Source organism: Populus euphratica, unplaced genomic scaffold (genome assembly GCF_000495115.2).
Source record: "Populus euphratica unplaced genomic scaffold, PopEup_1.0 scaffold48.1, whole genome shotgun sequence".
NCBI classification, from domain to species: domain Eukaryota; kingdom Viridiplantae; phylum Streptophyta; class Magnoliopsida; order Malpighiales; family Salicaceae; genus Populus; species Populus euphratica.
Window position 1 is genome coordinate 405,805 of NW_011499879.1, and position 24,984 is coordinate 430,788.

At 30.1% G+C, this 24,984-nt stretch overlaps 2 protein-coding genes across 2 annotated transcripts; both read left to right on the forward strand.

Annotated features, from left to right (window-relative positions):
• The first annotated feature begins 10,184 nt into the window (after positions 1-10,184).
• On the forward strand, positions 10,185-11,026 carry LOC105128967 (transcription factor bHLH125). Its single transcript, XM_011030828.1, has 2 exons — positions 10,185-10,632; positions 10,827-11,026. The coding sequence occupies exons 1-2, from the start codon at positions 10,303-10,305 to the stop codon at positions 10,857-10,859; spliced, it is 363 nt and encodes a 120-aa protein (XP_011029130.1). The 5' UTR covers positions 10,185-10,302; the 3' UTR covers positions 10,860-11,026.
• Positions 11,027-17,546: 6,520 nt separating this feature from the next.
• Positions 17,547-24,750, forward strand: LOC105128969 (glyoxylate/hydroxypyruvate reductase HPR3-like). The gene is made up of 2 exons (XM_011030829.1): positions 17,547-18,169; positions 24,016-24,750. The coding sequence occupies exons 1-2, from the start codon at positions 17,660-17,662 to the stop codon at positions 24,538-24,540; spliced, it is 1,035 nt and encodes a 344-aa protein (XP_011029131.1). The 5' UTR covers positions 17,547-17,659; the 3' UTR covers positions 24,541-24,750.
• The last annotated feature ends 234 nt before the right edge of the window (positions 24,751-24,984 follow it).

The window sequence follows — 24,984 nt, forward strand, 5'->3', positions numbered from 1 at the left end:
TCTCTTGGAGTGAATATTGCTATATTACAAGTTCCTATACAGCTTTTAGAAGGCAGCTTCATTAATCTGAATATCCTATATTTTATTTAATTTTATATTTTGACTTTATAGTTCTGAAAATTACAGAATATATGATGAGCTTTACATGTTTATAATATTTTTTTACATGGCATAAAAAAATTAATAAAAAACATTTAATTACGTACAAGATCATCGTTATATTTCATTTAATATAATGACTACAGAACTCCCAAGACGTCAAAATGATAAAGATATCATGAAATAAAAAATAACAATCTATTTATTATAGCATGCTTTCAAAGCTTGATGCTGTGAAGTATTTTAACAAACATATCATATGCCATTTTTGTCGATATGTAATCTCTCTGCATAAGCATGCAAGCTATGAGCCTCTCTGCCAAAGGATTCAAGGAAGAGCCTGACATCTTCCTGGGTGATTTTTTTGTCAATATTTGTATAATAAACATGACCAATTGCATTCAAGAATAAGATCGATGTGAACAAATTAAAGAATACATAAATAAGCTTAAAAGGTATGTGGAGTTGGTGAAGAATGGGTCGGCAGTGAAATAACAAACAAAACAATACAGAAAGAACCATTCGCTTGGCCAATCTCCGCTTCCTTACAGAGATGGACAGCGCAAATTTTACGGGGGGGGGGGGGATTTTATGGAAGTATAAATGATGATTATTTTTTAACAAATATTTTATTTGAAAATATATAAAAATAATATTTTTATTTTTTAAAGATTTTATTTGATATTAAAATAATAAAAATATAAATTTTATATATGTATAAAACGTTATTCGAAACACAATTTCAAATAACGTTTAAGCACCTTCGATAGATAAATTCCGAAACTTGCACAAGCACCAATCTCCCAAATCCTTTTTTTTTTAAATTGAAACCCTAATAAATTATTTTCATCAGAGGGAATAAAGCCCTATAAAAAATTGATTGGATCTGTGTGGAGGGAAAAAAAATTTGTGGACAAATAAAATTGATTTATTTTGGGCTTAGTGTCTTAAAAATATTTTTAAAAAAATTTATTTTTTTAAATTAATATATTTTTATGTTTTCAAATTATTTTGATATACTAATCTTAAAAATAATTTTTAAAAAATAAAAAATATTTTTAATATAATTTTTTGAGTGAAAAACACTTCAAAAAATAATCATAACTATATTATCAAGTACCCTTTTGTTATTAAACTTCTATTTGCACAAAAAATAAAGAGTTTTTACTAACTTTGAAAAAATTATAATGAAAAAAAAAGAAGAAGAAAAAGAAGAAGGGAAGAACCAACCGATGCTTAATAATTGCTTCAAAGAAATGTATCTCGTCTGCACTCGGATCGGAAACCCTGGTGAAAACATTTAGAGTCTTCGCTGTAATCATAGATCATGTAAGCCATCAAAGTCCTTTTGGGCCACGGGCATAAAGTGCTAGAACTTGCCAAGATTGGACACAAGGTTTTTTGGTCTTTGATTGAAACAATCTTTAGGAAAACGACATATTGTTTGTTTTATGTTATTATATAGGAAGGTAAGTTTATTTTTCTATTCTTGTTTAGATCTTGAGTTGATTAAGGAAGTAAAATGTGATTTAAAAAAAATGAGATAAAGTAAAAGATAAAACTTAATAAACTCCTAGGATAATTGATTACATCAAGAATGTAACACTTTTCACTTGTTAATTAACTCCGGCGAATGTGTTTGATATATACATGGGACTCGATTAAACAAAACCAAATATATATATACACACACTTCTTAGAAATTTAGATATGATTATATTACCCTTCAATACCAAAAAAAAAATATGGGAAAGTTAATGGTTTATCTTTTTATTTCAATTTAGTTTATGTTTTTTTTTTCAATTTTTTCTTTCAATATCATTTGTTTCTTTTCTTAATTTTATCCCTAGATTTTTTTTAATAGTTATTTAAGTTACATTTGGACCAACCAAATTGACTAAATCACATTAGAACAACTCTCACATGATTTAATTTTAAAGGTAAGGAGTAGGGTTGAGAGGTTTTTTTAAATAAATTTCAGACTTTCTTTTCTTAATTTTATCCTTAGATTATTATTATTTTAACATTCATTTGAGTTATATTTGAACCAGCCAAATTAACTGAATCATATTGAGACAATTCTCACACGATTTAATTTTAAAGGCAAGGAGTAAGGTCAAGAGGTTTTCTTTAATGAATTTCAGCTTCTTCTTTTTTTAATTTCATTCTTAGATTATTTTTTACTACTCAATCAAGTTGGCTTTGAATTAGCCATCTAGCCTAGGTTATGTTGAAACAACTTTCATATAGTTTAATTTTAAATTAGTGCTAGGAAAAGATTTGGGTCTTAAGGGTTTTTTTTTTTGCCTTCTTAATTTAATTCTTAAACTTTTTTTATCGCTTGATTAGGTTGTCTTTAAACTGACCAAATAAATTAGGTCACTTCAGGCCAACTCTTATATGAATTAATTTTAAACATAGTTAAAAAAGGAGTTGTATTAGGATACTTTAAAGTTGATATGCTAGGCTAGGTTAAATAACAATACAAAATAGTTTTTTTATGACCTAGATATTTTTTGTTATGTTCAAATTTTTTATTGATCCACCCCAACATAGTGTGGTCATGTAAACTAGTAATTCTTTGATTAGATCGTGTAAACTAGTAATTCTTTGATTAGATGAGATAAAATAGAAACTTCGATATGAAATATATGCACAAGACCAGCATGATTGAAATTATCTTGTATAATTTTGTTTTAACCTGGATACCAAATGTTATAAAGTATGGAAAAAAACATATAATTAAAGTAATCATAGAATACTCATTTATAGAGATAAAACTAAGAATCTGTTTCACATTATAGTAGTGATTGTTTTTTATTTGGAAATGCATTGAAATAATTTCTTTTTATATTTTGAAATTTATTTTTGATATCAACACATAAAAATGATCTAAAAACAACAAAAAAATAATTTGAAGCAAAAAAAATTCAAATTTTTATTTTATAAGTTATCAATAAAACACGTGTCTGAATGCCTTTATTTCTCATTAAGTTAACATGTTGAAAAAAAAAACATTAAGAATGTATAAGTAAAACAAAAATGGTGAACAAAATTAAGTAGTTATATAATACCCATTATAACTAAATAAAAAACATGTGGAGAATTCATTATGCCAAATGCACTGTGAATCCCTTCACAAAATATTATGGACGTATTGTCCATAATGTTTTTTTTTTATCTACCCTTTATTATTAATTTTCATAAAACATTGGTTAATTTTGATTAATTTATTAGGGAAGGGTGAGATTGAAAGGTAGAAAATCAAAGTGAAAAGGACAAAGAGGATGAGTGATATTTTTAGATTTTGGTGTGAAATATCTATTTTGCTCTTAAAAACCCAAAAACTCATTTCCAAACAAAAAGGCTTTTTCATATGTTTTTTATTTGTTTTTGGTTTTATCTTTCAATTTAATTTTATATTTTTTGTGTTTTTGTTCAAATTGTTTCTTGATTCTTTTTTTCTTCAATTCTTGTTTGTTTATTTTGTAGACTTTCAACTCTTTTTAATTTCATCCTTTAATAAAAAAAAATTAATTTGGCCCTCAATCTTTTGGTATTTTTTTTAGTTCTTTCATGGAATTGAATTTTCTTTTCAATTTATCTCTTCAATCCAAAATTATTCATCCTCTCTTTTATTATTTTTTCAAATTTGATCTTTATTTTTTTAAATCTTTTTTATTAATTTATTTTAAATTTTATCATTTAACACTTGATTTATTGAAATTTGAGCTTTGTGGTTTTTTCAGGTTATGTGTTTCCAATCAAATTACTCGCATCATAGGTTTTATAAGCTAACATGAGTTCACATCTTTTTTTATCTCATTACTTGACATTAATTTTATATTTTATATAGGATTTATGGTTTTTTTTTTATAGGGTTATCTCGATCTCATAATTTACACCGTGTGTTTAGCAAGATAACCCTGGTGGACTTGTGCTCTTTTTTTTTTTGCTTCTAATTATTATTTTTTTCTAGATCCTTTTATGTGATTATTTTTTTTTCTTAAAAATCCATCTTTCAATATTTGATTTGTTGAGAATTGGTCTTTATGGTTTTTTTTCACATATGATGTTTTTTATCAAATAGCTTGAGACAAGGATTGGCACCAATTATTTTTTTGACTTATTCTTTGGTTTTTTTAATAATTGAATTTCATGATTTTTTTTTGTTGAGTTATTCCAATTTCATAACCTAACTCATGGGTTAAAAGGGTTGACCTAGGCAAGTGTCATAACCCATTTCTAAGTTATTCTCTAAATTCATCTTCTTCTTTTTTCAAAATAAAGCTAAAAAATAAAACAAAAATAGCAAAAAGACTGAAATTTTGATGAAAGTAAACTGAGAAGATTACATATGTAGAAAAAATCAAGCTGCAATTTTGAATGGAATTACAAGCCTAATTGTACCTTATTTCACCAAAAACTAAAAAGACAATATAGATTTAAGGTCAAATTAAATTAGTATTGGACGAATTTGTATAAAAATTAAGCTTATGAACATAATTAGATTTTTAATTGGCCAATTTGATTTAATTATGGGCAAATTAAAGTTTAATTATGTTTAAGAATTCATTTGGGTTCAAATTAATTTTATTAGAGGTTTAATTAGTGAAAACTTAAGTTTGAGAGCCCAATTTAGGCTTAATTAAGAAGATTAAAATTTTAGAAGACTAAATTTAACTTTTACCAAGTCAATTAATTGAAATTAGGGGTAAAATTATTAAAAAAAATAAAAGTTTTTGGGTCAATTTAAAGCTAAATTGCAAAAATTTAAAGCCAATAACCATATTGGAAAAGGCGTCTAACTCTAGGGATCTAATTTGCTAAAATTAGGTATGAAATTGAAGAGATTTGAAAATTTAATGGTCAATTAAGAGTTAAATTAAAAAAAGATCTAAAAGTAAGGACCAAAATAAAAAGGATGCTAAAATCCGTGGTTGAAATTGAAGTTTGTTAGGGGAAAAATTGAACAAAATTGAAAGTTTAAAGCTAATCAAGGATGCAATTAAGAGAAATAAAAAATCAAAAGACTAAAATAAACTTGAATAAAACAACGCCGTTTTGGGTTAACTGTCCATCTTCTTCACAGAGAAGCTGCTTGAATGGCCTTCTTTTCAAAGTATTTAATGTTTCATCCCTCCATCAAATTTAACAAAACTTACATGTAAACGATCACCTAACACCTGACTAGCTACATACCAGTTTGATTATTTTTATCTAATTGATACCACAGTGGTTGGTTGTGGCACTACCCCAAAATTGCCAACCCAACCAACCTTTATTTTTGGCACTACCCGAAAATTGCCAACCCAACCAACCTTTATTTTCAGCAAATTTGACAGCCTATGATAGTCACTCTGAAACCAATGATTAGGGTCCATCCATATTAAATCAAGAGTTAAGATTTGGCACCAATAAAGATGAAATGTTCATTATCCATTCTTTATAAATAGGTGTGGATTTCATAGACTAAAGGAGAAAAAAATCAGGTCCAACATTGACAAAACAAATTAGCCCACCTTTAGTTTTGCTTCCACCACAACCTTTTTTTTCCCTCTTTCTTCGTTGCCTCTTCATCCACATCCACCACAGCATAGTCGTGAATAAAAGCATCTTAACCTTCTACACCAACCCAACTCCTTGTCAATGAAAGAATAGCCACCATAAGCTTTGCTCTCTTATCTATAAGTTTCTTCTCCTTCCTCCCACAACTGATGTTGGCTATCATTTTTTCCACCGATACCTACTAAGCCACCAACAAGATGTCCTCATCACGATAACGACCATTACACTAAATAACTTTCCTCTCCTTCTCCTTCATCTTCCTTCCCACTTCCCTTTTCGTGGCAATCATTCTGCATGCAACGATTGAAATAAATAACTCATGACTTGAGCGAGACCCATGTTAGCCCAGCTCCAAACAAAAAAGAAGGCAAGACTTACTGGGCTGATGGCAACCCAACCTGGTTGGGTCCAACCTAACCCCATATAAATAAAAATATAATATTATATATTAAAAAATTAAAAAGTCCTTTCAATTTTTTTTTATTTTCTCACATATTTTTCTATAAATTTTGAATAATATTGGACTATATATTTACACTGTAAGATATAAATTTAATATTAAAATATTCAATTTTCTTCAAAACATTCTTATTTTTTTAAATTAAAAAAAATCTCAAAATTTTTAAAATTAATTTCCTCTTTCAAAAAACAAAAAAAAAAATTTTCATGCATACAACTAAATTCTAGAAGTTTTTTAAGTATACTTTTTATAAAAACAAAAAAAAAAAAATGCTTCTTTCTCATATTTTAAAAATTAAAAAAAAAGATATCATAACTAATTTATGATTATCCATTAGGATTTGACAAAAATATCAAAAACACTTCACCAATTATTTTGTTCATTTTATATTAGGGTTTAGATGTAGACTTTAATATTTAGAGGTATAAAACTACATAATAGAGTATATTCTCCAACATTAAAAATACAAAGTTCAAAATAAATATGATGTTAAGATTTAAATTTTATAATGGTTAGAACTTCACCCAATAAGATATAGACTTCCTTAAAAAGAAAGATCTTTCTTAGACCTTATAAAAAGATCAATGAATTGAAATTTGACCTAGAAAAACAATCAAATAATAATGCAGTCTACCTCAGGTAAGGTATATTGAGGGTGATGCGTCTTTCCTTTGCACAATCAGTCTCTTACTTAAATTTTTACAAACCATAGATTTCCTCATAATAACCATAGTATTAGGTGGCAACTCTTGAATCTTAATCATATGATAAAACCTAAAACCCTTTTTCTTTTCTTTTTTCTTTTCCTTTTCCTTCCAACACCTCTTAGGAGGCACTCTTTTAGTATCGCAAGTCTCGACATTGCCCCACAACAACGGACTCATGTTTTTTTGGGCTTATAATTGCTTCCTTTTTATTATTATTATTTTGTATATTTAGTTTTTATTTTTAATCTTATCTTTTAATATTTAATTAGTTAAATATTAGACGTTGAGATTTTTTCAAACTTATTGTTTTTAGTCAAATGACTCGTGCCACCGACTTAATAGGTTACCATTGGTTTTCATCATTTTTTTAGCTTATTTTCTTTTGTGTTTTTATTATTAAATATTGTTTTTTTTTTATCTTTTTTAAAACATAATTACATCTTTTGAACAAAAAAAATTTGTTTAATTTTTTTATTTAACCCATGATAGAGCACGGGTCACATATTAGTTATTAACAAAAAGTGTTCAATTTTAAAGTAATTAGTAAACTTGATCCAATCAGATGTGCATGTGCCTTTCATGATTTTTTTTTTTTGCATGATAATTTGTTTTTTTACTATTTATAATTTTGGTTGAGTAGAAACTAATTCCATTCCTTTAATGGCTAATCCAAGAGAAAATTATAACAAAGAGAAAGGTGGTGTTATTCCCACTTCACCGTTCTTGTAATGACTTTTACCATATTAAATATATGTCTTAATTACTCTATATATAATCTTAAATTCCAATATCTTTTCTTTTTATGTTCCTTTAAAAATAATAATATGATGAAAAAAAGATTGCACATAACAAATTCACATTTCAAAAAATTTATTTTATCTTTAATTGGCTCAAAATTTATAATTTATAAAATATATTTTTTAATAATATATTTTGAAGGATCTAAATCAAAAAATAGGGATTGTTATCTATAATTATTATATTTTTTTTCTCATGATATATGACTTTTATAGTAAAGTCATTACATCACCAAAAAAACTTAAAAACTCCGCTTCGATTCTTATTTTTTGTTATTATTTACTTTTCTCCTATTATTTTTGTAATTGAAAAATTTTATCTATCATATTTGATCCATATTCTTTTGATTGCTATTTATTTTTATTTAAAATAATTTATAAAATTGTATTTTTTTAAATTTCATCATTTATTAACTTTTTTATCTATCAAATATGTTCTTCATTATTTTAGTTTTTATTTATTTTATTTGAAAAATTAATAAAATAAGATTTTTATAATTCTATCCTCTCCAACTTTATTAGCGATAAGATATCATCTCATTCTTTAAATAAACTTGAAAAAAATAAAATATCAATGATTTATTTTTTTAACTAATTTTCTATGATATAACCAAATATAATTAATAAAATAATATTTTTATAATTCTATCCTCTCCAACTTTAGAAAAATTAATAAAATAAGATTTTTATAATTCTATCCTCTCCAACTTTATTAGCGATAAGATATCATCTCATTCTTTAAATAAACTTGAAAAAAATAAAATATCAATGATTTATTTTTTTAACTAATTTTCTATGATATAATCAAATATTGGAAAGTTTTTTCTAATTTATTTTTTATAACACTAATATATATTAAAAAATAATTCACTTTGCATAAATCTATTTTTTTTAAAAAAAATACTTTCCAATAAATAAACAAAATTTTAATTACTAACTTGATATAACTTGCTGTGATTTATCAATAACATATATATTTGGTACAACTAGCTAGTTTGTTTCTTCTAAATAATTCACAATTAATTTGTGAAGGTTTGTTTGACATCTCTTGCATGGCTTATGGGTTCCTAAAATATGTAAAGGGATAGTCTTCGTTTTCATAGTCAAACAAGGTTTTAGAGTTTAGAATTCAGAATTGAGGATCAAAAATTAAAGAAAGCAAATCTCATTTCATGTATTTTGAGGCTGAGAAAATATCAAGGGAATACACAATTCATACACAGTAAGAACAATTTGGTAGGATGCCCCTCCCTCGTGGGCTCATTAAATAAATTATGAATTTGACCCTTGATTAAATTTTAGCAGATATATATATATATATATATATATATGTTACTGGCAGATCGTTATTAATATTATGCCAGAAAGAATGGGTCTAAGTATCCACACACTTCTGAATCGCTGGACCCTCCTAACCAAAATTCACACCTCATCATGTTCCCTCTCCTACCGAACAATGATCGATATCATTAAACAAGAAGTAGCCTTCCCCATCACTTCTTGTATTGGCAAATGATTTTGTCTTGATCTTGCCTTGAAACAATGTCACACACGTTGATCCATTTTCCATTTCGAAGAAGATCCATATTAAGATATTGTTCACATTTTCTATTCTGCGTATCTTCTTTATATTGTGGGATATTCTCTTCTCTCCATACCATCCCCTCTTGCCTCTTTTTTTTCTTTTTCTTTTTCTTTTTTACGATTTTTGAAATTGATCCTTCTGTTTTTGAAAATTATAAGTTAATCATCTGACAAAAGTTGACTGCTAATTCTTTTTTAAATGTTCACATTAGCCCCTTCAAATTCAATTTTAATTTTGTATGTAGTGGATGAGATTGAGAATCTTGACAAGAAATGAATGACGATTCAGGAAAAATAACAATTGATGAAACTAGAAGAAAAACTAAGTTAGCGCGCGACAAATAATTTACGATTTACTCTTTATATATTTGATATATTTCATTAAACACTATAGGGATATGTTTAGCAATTATATTTTTAACAATGAAATGTAATATTTTTTCGCCAAGCTTTCATGTACTGAAATCAAGTTTTACTCTTGACTGAGTCCTTGATAAACCATACGTTATGAATTAAAGCATTCATAAGGAAATTTATTCCTGCAATTATATTTTTTGGAAAGCAAATCAGAAAAGAAAATCATTAAACATAATTGTCACATATACCTTGCGAAGAATCATGTTAGTTTACTGGTTCGATCACTGAGCAAACAGAGTTAACCATAAAATATTATGCATGATCAATGGTTGATAATATGTCTGCTTTCTGTAAGGTTTTTGGTGGCAACTAATTTTCCAGATGGGAATTAAATTAAGATGTTAAACCTATTCCATGTCCCACACTGCAGAAGGCTAGCTGTTTCCTTCATGCATGTGAATGTGAATAGGTTTAGGAAATTAGCAGCCCTCAAATGTACATTGCATTAAATACCAGCTACGTTTTATGAAAAAACAAATATATAAAAGAAGCCCTGCTAGGTGGTTTTGAAAGCGAAGTCACCGTGAGATAAGCTTGTTCATGTAATTAAAATCACTAAATATTTGGAACCTTAGGCCCCTTAAAGAGATATCCCATTCAAGGACTTACACTTTGAAAAGAATAGTGGGCGTGCAAAAGGGAGATAGGGAGAAAATTTTGAGCATTGATCATGGATTATATTTCATCAGTTTTTCAGATAGACGACAATAGCACTGATGATCTTGTCCAATATTTCTCTTCTTTTGCATCCCAACAACAGACAACACCTAAAGATAAAGTTCCATTAAGACCTTATGAAGATTGCCACGATCTTGCCAACAAAACTCAACATGGCCGGCGCCGTAAATCATCCATCGCTCTTGGATCTGTCAAAGATGAAAACCCTAATGACAACAACAAGAAGAAAATCATCCATAGAGACATTGAGAGACAAAGAAGGCAAGGAATGGCTAACCTTTATGGGTCCCTACGACGCCTTCTCCCCCTTAAATATCTCAAGGTCATATTTTGTTCCTGATTGATCGAACATCAAATGATGAAAGAAATTTGATTTTTTTTATTTTTTTCCCCTTCAATCTTAATTTGTTGTGTTAATTACATAGTTTACTTATTTTTTCTTTGTTTGGCCAAGCTAATTAGTTTTATGTATAGATTGATTAACAGATAGATAATATAAGTTTATGATGTTTTCAGGGAAAGAGATCTATATCAGATCACATTCACTAGACAGTAAACTATATAAAACATCAAGAGGAAAAGATCCAAAAGCTGATTGACAAGAAAGATGAATTAAAAAGGTACTTGTCTACTTCTTCTGCACTTGAAAACTTGGAAGGTTATGAGAGGGATACCTTGACAGTCAGAACTTGTTGTGTTGGAGTTGAGGTTGGCATTAACACTGCCTTGAAAAAAGGGTTTCCTCTTTCAAGAGTGCTTGAAGAAAGATGAACTAAAAAGGTACTTGTCTCCTTCTTCTGCTCTTGAAAACTTGGAAGGTTGTGAGAGGGATACCTTGACAGTCAGAACTCGTTGTGTTGGAGTTGAGGTTGACATTAACACTGCCTCAAAAAAAGGGTTTCCTCTTTCAAGAGTGCTTGAAATTCTAATTGAAGAAGGGTTCAGTGTTGTTAGCTGCATTTCAACTAAAAGGTTGTTATTATAAGCTTTTGTTTCATTATTGTAAGTTTGTTGTTCTTGAAATAAAAGAGGGTGTTTTCCCCCCCCCGAGTGTTTAAAACCCACCACAAGTGGTTTCTCCCACCAACAATTGGTATCAGAGCCTCCTTCGTCAGAAAACAGAGTTATTTTTGGGAAATATTTGAATTTTCAAAGTTGTCAAAAACAAGTTTTGATCATTCCAAAGTGTAGAGCTCATCAATAGAAGTCTGGATATTTCTGAGCTGCAACAGAAGCTAACAAGCGCAATAGTCTAGTGATCTTGATCTACAAATTAGTCGAGGAAGAGTTGGCTTATTTGCTTGGGGAGATTTATTCCACTGAAGAAAGATAGATTTTTGTCCTTGCTAGCTAGACTTCCTCTTCCTGGCACCTCAGGTTGGTCTGCCTTAACTACCAAGTGTTTTTCATATGATGAAAAATATCATAGGGATGTATGAAAGAAATAACTCTGAGGTGTTGCTTAATTAGGTTATGTTCTTCATCCTTCACTGATGTATTATATAATTTCTTTGTATGATTTATATACATTTCGTTTCAGAGTAACTGCAACATGTGTTGGCAAACTCGCACAGTGACCTGAACCATTTTTTATCGCCTGATTCAATTAATTTTCCTATATACAAACATTTATCACTTTTTATTCATCAATTTATTCTCCTATATCCTTCTTTAATTTTTGTTGGTAGTTTAGGTAAATTTGTGGTGTTTTATGTCAAATATTATCCAATCTGATCATGTCTGCTAGTTGTCGCAGCATAATGGCAAACTAGCAGATCTCTTCTCAGGGAAATAGAACTCATTTACCTAAACTATTCATGTTTTTGTTGCAAGGGTATGCATGGTATCACTTCCTTCTACCACTGATATTTTGATATTAACTTGTAACAAGTTTCTTTGTTGCCTGTGGTAATCAGCTGTTCCAGGCTTTATAGAAATAATAACACTCCCTACCTAAATTCATAGCTTTTCCTCTATTTAAGCTGAAGGAGCTTTTGTAAGATTGGTGGTCGCTTGACTTAAAGATGCCATGCATTTTTAATTTTCAATGCTTGATACACACACATATTCTCACACACTCTCGTACAATAGCCATATATAGCATCATTTTCTTTTTCATAGGAAATAATCCATGGATGATGATCCGTTCATGTAATATTCATCATCATATGCACTGCCTTTGAAGCATCAAACCAACACACCAATATTCAACAATTATCTTGAAGCAATTGGAAATGAATAGTGTCAGAGAAATATAAAACAATTCTTAGACCCTTATCAAATAATTTAAAGTTCTGATTGGGATAATTATGTGATATTATTATAATTTCAATGATAAAGCGGTTAAAAATTTAAATTTTATTATTTTTAAGTTTTAATAAAATTAAACATAATATAATAACGAGTTTAAAAAAAATCACTTAAAAAAATATATTAGATAAATATAAAATTAAAATTTCATCTAGCATCTTAAGTTTTTTTAATTTAAATGTTTCCTTAATTGCATCAAACATATTATATTCCTAATCATAATCATGAGTATTTTTTTTTATACATGATTGATAAAAATATTTTAAACTAAATTAAAAGTGAGATCCAATCACATTTAGGATTAGGATTTAGATTTTATTGAAAAAAATTTAACATGTTTGAAACCAATTATAGATGAATAAAAAATTAATTTATATTAGGTTGATAAAAAAAATTAAATTAAAAAACCTTAATCCCACAACGAAAAATTATAAGATTTTCAAATCACTTATACACCAGTGCATTGAAAGTAAAAATTAGCCTGGCAGAGCACCAAAATTTGTAGAAGAGAAAGGTTATGTGGAGTTTGGTTCCAAACTACACGTGTAGGCTTAGCTAGCTCAGGCTTAGATTAGTTGTCGGAATTAATTTAAGTAGTCTAGGTCCCCATAGAGGATGGGGAGAGTGTCCAGAGCCACAACAATAAATCGAGCAAGTCTACTGCTATCTATTTTCATTATTGCTTGTTTTTCATTCTATCAACTATGTAATTTTAGAGCTTTACATTTGGTTATTGTAGAGAGAAAATTGGGTCTATCTTCTTAATTCAAAGATCTTGATAGGCAGTGCAAGTTCTTGAGGTGTTATTGTTAGAAATATTCTCGGAGGCTGCTCGCATTGAAATAATTTGCATCAATTTAGCCTTGAATAAAAAGGATATAATAATTGACAACAACATTCTTCATTTCTTAATTTTCATATGAAATTTTACAAGTATTTGTTCTAATTTTTTTCTACTTATTTAATTTGATACATTTGTATGTTGTGTATATGCATGTGAAATTTAATTAAATTTTTTTATATGCATGCTTATTATTACTTTGCTTACGTTATTATAATTCTGCAAATATTGAATAGCTCTAAACAGTTTATTTTCCAAACAATGAGATGATTCTACTTTTGTACATTCTGGCTACATCTAAGGCTTGTAGAAGTGCATTCTGAGTGCATGCCCTCTTGCTCCTATAATCCCTATTAATTCTTCATTATAAGTAAAAAACCATGCCTTCCCTATTAATTCTAACCTTTTCTTTTCCACTAGTAGGTCCATCAGACTTCGGACTATAGAATGGTATGCATGCCCTCTTGCTCCCATAATCCCACCCCAGCGTAGTGTGTAAATTAAAGGGATTCGATTTCATGTTGCTTGATGCCTCGCAAAGCCAATGGCTACAAAAGACTATACACTCAAAGAGATAGGCGGTTTACTAACATCTAGTGTTTATTCTCTCATGTTTTTCTGTTCTTTCCATTTTTTTTTCCTTGGATCTGTTAACTTCTATCCCTAAACTTATTTTCCATTTATTTTTCTCCCTTTTGAATTTTTTTTTCATGGATTTATGCACTTGGATCTTTTCCAATTTATGTTATCTCACTTACCCTGAATTTTGTAAAATAATCCAACATTGGATTAATGACAAATTTTAATAAATTGAGTTTTAGCTTATTTAAAAAAAAAAAACAATTAAAAGATGAAGGACTGGATTTGACATAAAAAATAAAATCTTTGACATAAAAGGCATACAAAACTGTTAAGTTTGCTCCTCAAATTGATTAGTTTATATAATTTGTCATTGTTCTTTTAGTTTAGTGCATTTAGATCCTAAAATTTAATTTTTTTGTTTGGATAGAAAAGAGAACAAGTATCTTAAAAACATGGAAGAAGAGAAAAAGGTTGGCTTACTAAAACCTAACAAAAAAATAAAGTTAATATTGGTGTCATTGGGTTTTTCTTGAAAGGAGAAGTTTCATTTTTTTTACTACTATTTTGTCAAATAAAGTAGATTAATTCTTAGGAAACTTTTTATTATCTAGTTTAATTCTAATTTTCTAATCCATTTAAGGGTGTTTCAACATCAATAATATGTTTATTTAGGTGTTTTTTTATATATGTTTTTTAAATATTTTCAAGTAAAAGATCTGTTTAAATAGATTTTTTAAAGTCCCAAAACTCATACCCTAACTTTTTTAGCCATTGAAATCTTGACAAGTTGACAATGCATTATTTGCAAATTTTGTTTTAAAAACAAAACAAATATTATCTCATTCAACTTATTAAAAAAGAAAAAACAAAGCAAGAAGACTAGGCATACCAGATTAGCCTTATAGGCCCACATACACTTAGACTTCTTTTATCCTTCCAAGCCCACAAGTCTGGCCTCATTTTATTATGTCTTTTAATTTTTTAAATTATTTTTTTAGATACCAATTAGAAATAAAATAAAAAAAATAATGTTTAAATTATTATTTCATTAAATGCCATTCAATTTTTTCTATTTTTTCAAATAAGATTATAGCATTTTTTTTAAACAAATACTAGTAATCATTTCATTAATTATTATAGATGAACTTAATATAAAAATTATTTTTAGATTTTTTATTAAAATTATTCAATAAAAATGAAATTTGTGATCATGATAACATTTTTTAAATTTTTTTGATAAAATTTTAATAATTTTTTTATCAAATTAATTATTTGGTATGCTAGACAATATTGATTGGATTAACATGAACAAATAACTCTCTTCTCTTATGTTTAGAATGCCTTAGAGTAGACTAGATAATTTGTCTTTATTTGGTAGTTACTAAATAGAACTAGAACTACTTGAGGCCTAAATTGGGTCACATTTAAGAAAAAATAGAGAATAAATTGATTTAACATGACCTAATTAAAAACTCGAGTCAACGTGCGACATGGTCTACTTGAGATAAAATACAGGTAAAAAATCACTTGACTTTTTTTTAAAAAAAAATTGATCAAAATAAGATTGATTCGATTATTTTTTTAAATTTAGGTCAACTCAAATTGATTCTCCCAACTTGTGATCCTAACCGTTTTCAAAATTGACCTCCAAATCATATTTTAAAACTATAATAACCATATTTGTCCATATATTAACTTGGATAAAATCGGGTTGACCCTCCCAACACATGGCTTAGGCCTTGTCGTGAATCAATTTTAAAGCTAAGTTTTAAAACTATGACAATAATAAATTTTATCCATATGTTGACTTGGGTTAACCTGAATTGACCCTTCTAACCAGTGATCTAGGTCTTACCCCAAGTCAACTTCTAAGTCAGGTTTTAAAATTATGATAATAATTATTTTTATTTTTACTTTGTCTCAGGTCAAGCCGGGTTGACCATCATGACCCGTGACCTAGGTTGTTTTAAAATTATGATAATAATCACTTTTATCCTTACATTAATTCAGTTTAATGGTCAACCCGACCTATAAACTGGATCTAGTCTTGGATCAAACCACAAATCAGATTTTAAAATTATAATAATAACTATTTTTATTCTTACTTTAACACAAGTTAACAGTAAACTCGACTCATAACTAGGGTCTTGCTCTAGATAAACCATTGAGTATGGTTTTAAAACTATATATAATAATAACTATCTTTTTTCTTACTTGACCTAGGCTAATTGTTAACCCGCGATTGGGCCAGGGTTGATCTCCAAGTCGAATTTTAAGACAATGATCATTATCGCTTTTATCTTTATATTGAATATCTTTTTGAATCTCTTCCCCTTCTTTTTATATATATGTAAGGATAATTTAGTTATCTTGTTTAACTTGAGAATTTCATTGACTGAAGATATAAAATGTAATTTCTCAATCAAAAAAGATAAAGTAAAAAAATGATTGAACTATAAGAGGCTCGATGAAACTTTTTCAAGATAAAATTCCTAAACTAAGAGGAAGAAATAAAAATAAATAAATAAATAAATAAATAAATAAATAAATATATTTATTTATTTTTTCATAAAGCTTCTACACTAGTCTCTCTAAGTTAGAAGGAACTTGTTCTTGAGTTTATACCTCAATTAGAAACATTTTCTTTCACAAATATTTTTGTATGTGGATCACTCTATATTGTATTTATAACACTTTTGTGCAAGTTTTTTCATTATATATTCTTAATATAACATCTTTGTGCAGATCACTCTATAATATATCCCTAACAAAATATCTTTGTATAGGCAATTTGATCGTGAATTCCACCACCAAGATTTTCAATAACAATAATTGACACAAACAAAACAATTTATAGTTCTTTGATGTCTTTTTCTTAAGAACCACTCCATTCCCTCCTACATAAACATATTATATTTTGTGATTTTTTTCAACCATAATTATTTAATAATACATAGAAATTAACCACTCAAAATCATTAAATTTTGATATCAACCAACTCAAACAGGAACAAAAAAATAACATAGATTATTACAGGTCAAAACCTTAAAGACAAAAAAATGCCATGCTATAAGGAGGCCCTTAAAACACTTAATTTTTATTCATTTTAGTCTTACTTGCTAAAATGTTATTACAACTTTTTATATTTTAAAAAAAAACTAGAAAATCCAATTAATACTAGATAGAAAAATAGAAAAATTATTCCCTTTAAATAAAAAACTAGAAAAGCATGTTGCTATAATATTAAATGAAAAAATAAAATAAAATTCCTGATCTGAAAAGAAAAAAATAATTAAAAAAATATTTATTTTTATAAAAAATTCATTATATGTTTAAAACACCTATGTGTATTTTATATATGAACCATCCTCTCATGGATTTATAATTTTTTTTATTTTTTGTTTTTTTGTGCAAGCTTTCCCCATGTGTCAGCTTGACCAATCATGGATCTCTTATATAATATTTTTATATAAATTATTATATCATAGATTCCTTTGACAATATCTCTCTTTTCAATAACAGACACAAATGCTTATCACGAGAGAGAGAGAGAGAGAGAGAGAGTAGAGGGACACCAAAGCACGAAACTAGTGGTCTTTCCAAGAAACAAAGCGACATGGAGAGAAATAACGCCAATCCCCAAGATTTGCCCATGGCTGTAGAGGCAAATCAAGAAGGGTTGCAGTCAAATGAGGATCTCCATCTAGTCCTCGTGCTTCGTCTCCCATCATTCAACTTGCCACTGAATGACATCCTACGGCCTCACTTCCACCTACTTGATCCAGCTGATTCACCTGAACCTGCTTACTCCTTCTTGTCCAATCATGCACAATCTGTTAGAGCTCTCATCTGTGTGGGCTATACTCCCGTCACCGCAGAAACTCTCAATCTCCTTCCTTCATTGGAGCTCATAGTGGCGTCTAGTGCTGGCGTTGACCACATTGATATACAGGAATGTCGCCGTCGTGGAATTATTATGACGAATGCTAGTACTGCATTCGCGGAGGATGCTGCAGACTATGCGGTGGCTTTGTTGATTAATGTTTGGCGTAGAATATCAGCTGCAGACCGATTCCTTCGTGCCGGCTTGTGGCCTGTTAAGGGAGATTATCCACTAGCTTCCAAGGTTCTTTCTTTCTTATTTCTCTATCTAGTTTGCTTTAATTCATTTTTTTTATTGAAATTATACATATTCTTTTAGCTTGAAGCTGATTGTAAAACGTAGCCTGACCAGAATGCTAAATTTAATTAAACCAACAGGTGGATTATAGTGATGATAGTTTGAAATATTCTTATTCTGAGAAATCATGAATGATGGTGTGTCAAATCTTGATTTTTTTCTGCTGCTATTAATTGGAAATATAACTGAATCTTTTGCTACTGAGATGATAGATAGATTGACTCTGATATTGGCCTGAAAAGAAAAGCAATGCTCACAACTATAGATACAGTATGATTTTATTTTATTTTCAAAAAGCTCCTCTCATGCTTTGCTTACGCCTATGTAGTTGAAATGCTAAGGGGATTTTGATTTCAATCCTCGGCACAGCAAGACTGGCATACGTAGTATTGCACACAAACTTTTCAATTATTTGCCCCAATGACCCTATTTTGCACTAGCCTTTTGCTCTTCCATCCTGTACATCACTTCCGCACCTCCACCGCTCCATCTTCTTCAGCCACCCCTAACCTCTCCCCCTAATCTAACCACCTCTTCCTTGTGTGCTCCCAAGCCCAATCTTATCCTTGTATGTCGAAAACTTCCCTAATGTGGTCCAACTTCATCAATTCTGATATGTTTTTTCTCCCTTTAGCTGTCTGGTTCATGCCTTTATGCCTAAGAAGCTCAACAGAAGTGGCCGTAGATATGGTTTTGTGGTATTCATGAGAAAGAATATGAGCATAACTTCCTCAAGTGCTTTCAAAATATATGATTGATTCTTTCAAGGTCGACAAAGGAAAGACAGAGCCTCAATGTTGCAAGATTTATCAAAGAGTCCAGCATGGAGACAACTCATATTCATACTGCTATCTCCAGACGATTCAGCACTAGAGTTTGGTAATTTGCATTATCAGGTCCTAAGGTTTTTCTATGATATTTTCAGAAAAATAAGTTAGACATCTCTATCTATATTAGTTCTAAGCCTAAAATTCTTATTGGAAAAGATTCCTTCTTAAAAGTTACAAGGCTAATAAAACCCAACTACTATAAGGATACCTAAACTAAACAAATCCTTTTAAATCTTAACAATTAAATAAATATTATAATAAAATTAATTATCCCATAAAATTAAAAAATAATGTTGTGCGTCAGTCCTCTTCACATGTAAAAAACTTGCTCTCGAGTTAGTGTCAGACATAGACCTCAATTACTTCGAAGGAATAGATACTTTAAATTAACCTTGTTACCAGTTTATGCATGAGATAGCTTGCTCAAAATATCTTATATCCAATTTCATATGGAGTTTATGAACCTAGGCAAAACTTTTCATTACCCAAAAAATCAAGGTCATATGAAACCATCTTTTGAGATAATGAAAACTTTAGATGACATGTCTGATCATCCCTAACAACAATGTCTTGACCACTTACTGTATTGGTAATTTTAGGAGATTGATTTGATATGGTTTGGTTTGGTTTGGATGATAGATCCATATTGAAGTCGTCTTTGATATCAACTTTAACCTCCTAATCAATTCCAATAACTTGTTCTACCCATCATTAGTTGGTTTAAACTCAACATATTAACTGACTTCAAATTGTCTTGTGAATTTCACCTCTACTTCATGTTCCTCTAACTTTTTAACATTTTTAATGACTTTAGGTTATTCCTTTAAGAATAACATTAATTATGACTTATAATTGGAGCAACTGATTCACCACCAAAAATATTACATACCACAGCAAAACACTAGGTGTTTATGATTCGGGAATAGGAATTTTTCCCTACTCTTTTTTTATCATCAACTTGAATAATTGATGCTTCAAGTTGCTTATGATTTAACTTGAAAGTTGGGTTTGGGTTCCCTTTTTAGTGGTATAAGCGTATAATTCACACTATCCTTTTTAATTTTATATAAGTTATTTCTACCCAAGTGTATAACATCTACATTATATCGCCAATGCTTACTGAATATTAAAACTACATGCATTCATTTCTACCATATCACAATAAATCTCATCCATATACTTTTTAATGGAAAAGTACTTACAGCATTGAGTTATCCTTATCTCTTCTATTGTCTTAATCCACCCAATTTTATATGGTTCAGGATATGATTCTAATGAAAATTTCAACTTATCAACAATATGCTTATCAATAATATTTTCACACCTAACACTATTAAGGATCAAATCAAACAAGTTATTATTTATGGTACATCGAGTACAAAATAACCTATTTTGCCGTGAATCTCTAGCAACATTTGGTGCCAGTAGCATCTTCCTAACCATGTAGGTTTGCCTCTCATCATAGCCATCATATTTATATAAGTATTCTGTCATCTCTATCAGGTTAGCATAGCTTGCCCTTGTTTTTTAAGGGTTCTTGCTCATATTGCCATACAATCATGGTGATCGATTTTTGTCTCCTACAATCACTAGGATTGTATCCTACCTCTCTATATTTAAAAAACTTGCCCATCATTAGCTTGGAATAGGGTTTGCTTGGTTTGTTCATATCAGCTTGCATTCTCGAGGCTTTGCTAGGTTTTGCAGCATCATGTCTCATAAAAGGTTACTGCCTTTCCCTTGTCAAGGGTACTGAATTTGCTAACCTCATTGTATAGCCTTCTAGAAGTATCAAATTTGCTATTGCTACCAGCCATCTTCTTCATTAACATCTTAGCCTTTAAAGCTATATTTCCTGCCTCAGCAAGTGCAAACAACATATGTACTCTAATATTATCTTGGATTGTTGGCTTTAGCACCCTAAGAAATCTCACCATATACCAATTCATCATCTCTTGAAGTCGATTATGTTTTGTTAGCCTTTGAAATTTAATAGTATATTCATTGACATATTTATTCTCTTACGAACAATCTTGATATCTTTGAAACTAATATTTCTTGTAATCATGATTGAAGAACCTTTCATTCATCTTTTTCTCATATACATCCATAATGTAATAGGTTGTCACCTTTTTTTTATTGTGTACTTGTCTGATGTTTTCACTAGGAAGAAGCTACGCCCTTTAGGTTATAGGCTACTAGTTTCACCATCTTCTTTTCTTTGATACCCACGTATTCCATTACCTTGTCAAATTGTGTGATCCAATCAAGAAACTCTTTTATATCCATATCTCAATTAAAGGGAGTTAGTTTTACTTTTATCCAAAATTTGTTTGCTTGTTATCTCTCGGGTTGTGGTGGTATGTCTTGACTTGCTAAATATTTATGACCCCTCATAAAATTCATCTTCACCAACACCCTCCCTCCATATAGATAATATTGTCTAGGTGCATCTTCAGAAATAAGTATGGGGTTAGGCTTGCGCCGAGGCAAGTCTCAAAGCACATTCATCTTCTCCGCACAATTTTTATTTGTGCCTCCCATTGGTCAAACTAGATGTTCTAAGCTATTTGACATTGTTGTTATTGTTTGCTCCAAATGATCTAGCTTCCACAATGCTCCAGATGGCTTTCACTCCTGCATTGTGGGGTAGGTTGTTGCTACTGTCTATATCTGTTAAAGAGAGCAACCTACTCTGATATTAATTGACGCAATGTAAATATAAATAAAAAGTAGAGTCCTTAAGCCCTAAGATTACATCTAAAACTGTAGAAAAATAGAGAGAAAACTCTGATATTTTCTACAAAGTTCGTAATTCAATAATCTTTAATGAAAAATAAGCTATTATCCCTATTTATATTAGTTTTAGACCTAAAATCCTTATTGGAAAAAGATTCCATGTTAAAAATTACATGGATAATGAAATCCAACTAACATTAAAACTAAACAAATCTTTGTAAATCTTAACAATTAAATAAATATTTAATAAAAATAATTATGCTATTAAATTAAAAAAATAGGTGCTCATGTCATAAAGGGTTAAGACTATACAAAAGCTTTGAAGATTGCATTAACAACAGTGTCTTAGGAAATCAGATTGATCTCTTTGGAACCGAGTTTAGTGTTTGATGTGGACGACAATGGCATTAAATGGCAAAGGAGTAGAGGCTTTTGGTTATGCTCACCCCTAAATCATCCCATCAGCTCATGATCAGAGGTTACAGCTCATTTAAGCTAACCCTATTAGGTGGCAATATGATGCTATTGTCTTTACCTTCAAGCGAAGAAATGTTTTGTGTGATCGAGAATTAGTATTTATTCACCGCATGTTTTTATAGTGTTGAGCCTTAGGATTCATGTGCCAAAAGTGGTGAATGCTTTGTTTGACCAAGATGTCAAGGTACACCCCCTCCATGTGTGAAATGCGAAGTTCTTCTCTACCTTAGCCAACTTGTTTTAAAGATTTATAAGCCTTGATGAGTATACATTGAAGAAGCAGAGACTTGATGTGGTAGAGTTATCATCAGTTCATGTGATCATGATTTCGTTGAGCAAGCTATAACGATGATGTTAATGGAGAGGTCCATGAAGTAAGCTTTAGGGAAGAGCCTTATGATAAGATGCTTGTCAATTGGTTTTCCAAAAACAAAGTTTTCGATAGTAAATCCTTATCTTCACAAGCAGAGCACTTGTGACAATTTTGGTAGTCTGGTTGCCCGAACTTGGGGGGGTTGACAATGATATAGCAGCTCACGGGAATGATTTTCAAGGATCTATTGAAGTGGCATCTCATCCATCTCTTCATGCTGAGCTGCATGAAGCTTCTTTATCAATATCTTCCCCACATGCTAAGGACAGACCGAGTGGAGTGTGCTAACCGTCATCATCCAACTCCCTTATGGAGAACTCAAGGTGTTCCATTCATAGTAATGGTAAATCTCTTAGCTCTGGCCATGAAGTTGATAAGATTCTCTCAGATTTCATTCTTAGGTGAAAACAACGGGAAAAATAGAGCTAAGGCTAGGAAGATTTGTAGGTATATTTCTCAAAGGGTTAATCTCATCACTAATAAGGTTGGAAAAGAAGGAAGATCAAGAAACCGATAAATAGAGATGTTATTTCTGAAGCTGAATTGAACCCTATAGATCCTGTTCAAACTCTTGGTCCAAAAATTGTTCCAAATGCTCTCAGAGATGAAGCTGGACTCTCTTGGAAGGTTGGTTGCCTTTCTCAGGTTGTGGTCCAGGACCTCCAGGTCTGGACCAAACAATGGGGATGATGCTATAATTGACTTTCTTATAGGCTGAATTGAGAAAGAGACTAAAGAGGATTCTGAAGCTCAGCTGCGTCCCAATGTTGAGGATTGATGAGTTCTAAAAGTTGCAGGAGGCTTCTTTATTGTTTTGTTGCCTGTATTTTTGCTGGATTTCTCTTGACCATTTTGGTTGTTTGACTTTCTCTCTTGGTCTGCCCTCCATTGTCATGCTTTTGTTTTGTGCATACTCTGCTTTAGGCTGCTGGTACCTTCTGCCCTTCTTCTTGTTATTTTGGTCTCTTTGTTAGCTTTGTTTGGTCTCCGCAGTTGTGCTTTGTGATGGTGGTTTGTTTTGTCTCCTGTTGTTAGTCTGAGTTATTTTCTTCTAGGTTCCTTGTCTGCTTCCGAATTCCTCTCCTTTTCTCCCTTGTCTACTGTAAACTTTCTTTCTCCTTGTTTGCTTGTCTTTTGCTTCCAAGGTGTTTAATGAATTTTCTTTGCCTTATAAAAAAAACAAAGAAAAAGATACAGGGTTTAGCTTATAATATTGTTATGCAGGAAGGTATCACTACCTTTGTTGATTTGTGTATACACAGATACATGTTCAGCGTTGCTTCATTTTCTTTGCTGCATGACTTTTGGATGTTGATAGAGCACATTGGTAGCAAATTGGTTCTTAAGTAACATAAAATGTAATGTAATTGCAGTTGAGAGGAAAACGAGTTGGGATAGTTGGACTTGGAAGTATTGGATTTAAAGTATCAAAAAGACTGGAGGCGTTTGGCTGTAGCATTGCTTACAATTCGCGAATGGAGAAGCCATCTGTTCCATTTCCTTACTATGCTAATGTCCTCGACCTTGCAGCACACAGTGATGCTCTCGTTCTTTGTTGTTCACTGACAGAACAAACTCGCCATATAATTAACAAGGATGTGATGACAGCATTGGGAAAGAAAGGGGTGATCATTAACGTTGGACGTGGTGGTCTTATTGATGAAAAAGAATTAGTGCAGTTTTTGTTGAGAGGAGATATTGGTGGTGCAGGTCTTGATGTGTTTGAGAATGAGCCTGATGTGCCTAGAGAGCTATTTGAACTGGACAACGTGGTGTTGTCTCCACACAGAGCTATTTCTACCCCAGAATCATTTGAAGCAGTATATCAGCTAATTTTCACAAACTTGAAGGCATTCTTTTCTAATAAACCTTTGCAATCAGTCTATCAGATTGAATGATAGGTAGGATATGCAGTTATGTCTTGTAATTGTTTCGCATACTGACATCTATTAAGATAAAACTGAACTATTCATCGTGTTTGTAATGATCTTGAATCATACAAAACCCCTGGAAGTATCTATGTTCTTAAATCTTAATGCCGTTCTTGTAAATGGCAGTAATGAGGTTAGTCGTTGGTTTTATCTTAACTTCTGATTATTATTTTTTCTTTTTATGGATTACCCCTGTATAACTTTTTTTATGGATTCTATCTTAGCACTACAGTTTTTTTTTTTTTTAATCTTCTCTTTTGTTCATCTAACCCAACTCTGTTACATTCGGCATCATGTTTTGAAAATATATACATCCGATGATAAGAAAATGGTACGTGGAATTAAAAAATGATAAAAAGGGAAAAAACCAAATTTAAGAGGGGATTTTATTTTTAGTTTGATTGAATTTAG

Coding starts and splice junctions, on each gene's coding strand:
- LOC105128967 (XM_011030828.1), top strand. CDS start 10,303: ATGGATTATATTTCATCAGTTTTTCAGATAGACGACAATAGCACTGAT. Junction 10,633..10,826: donor TCCCCCTTAAATATCTCAAG/GTCATATTTTGT, acceptor TGATGTTTTCAG/GGAAAGAGATCTATATCAGA.
- LOC105128969 (XM_011030829.1), top strand. CDS start 17,660: ATGGAGAGAAATAACGCCAATCCCCAAGATTTGCCCATGGCTGTAGAG. Junction 18,170..24,015: donor ATTATCCACTAGCTTCCAAG/GTTCTTTCTTTC, acceptor ATGTAATTGCAG/TTGAGAGGAAAACGAGTTGG.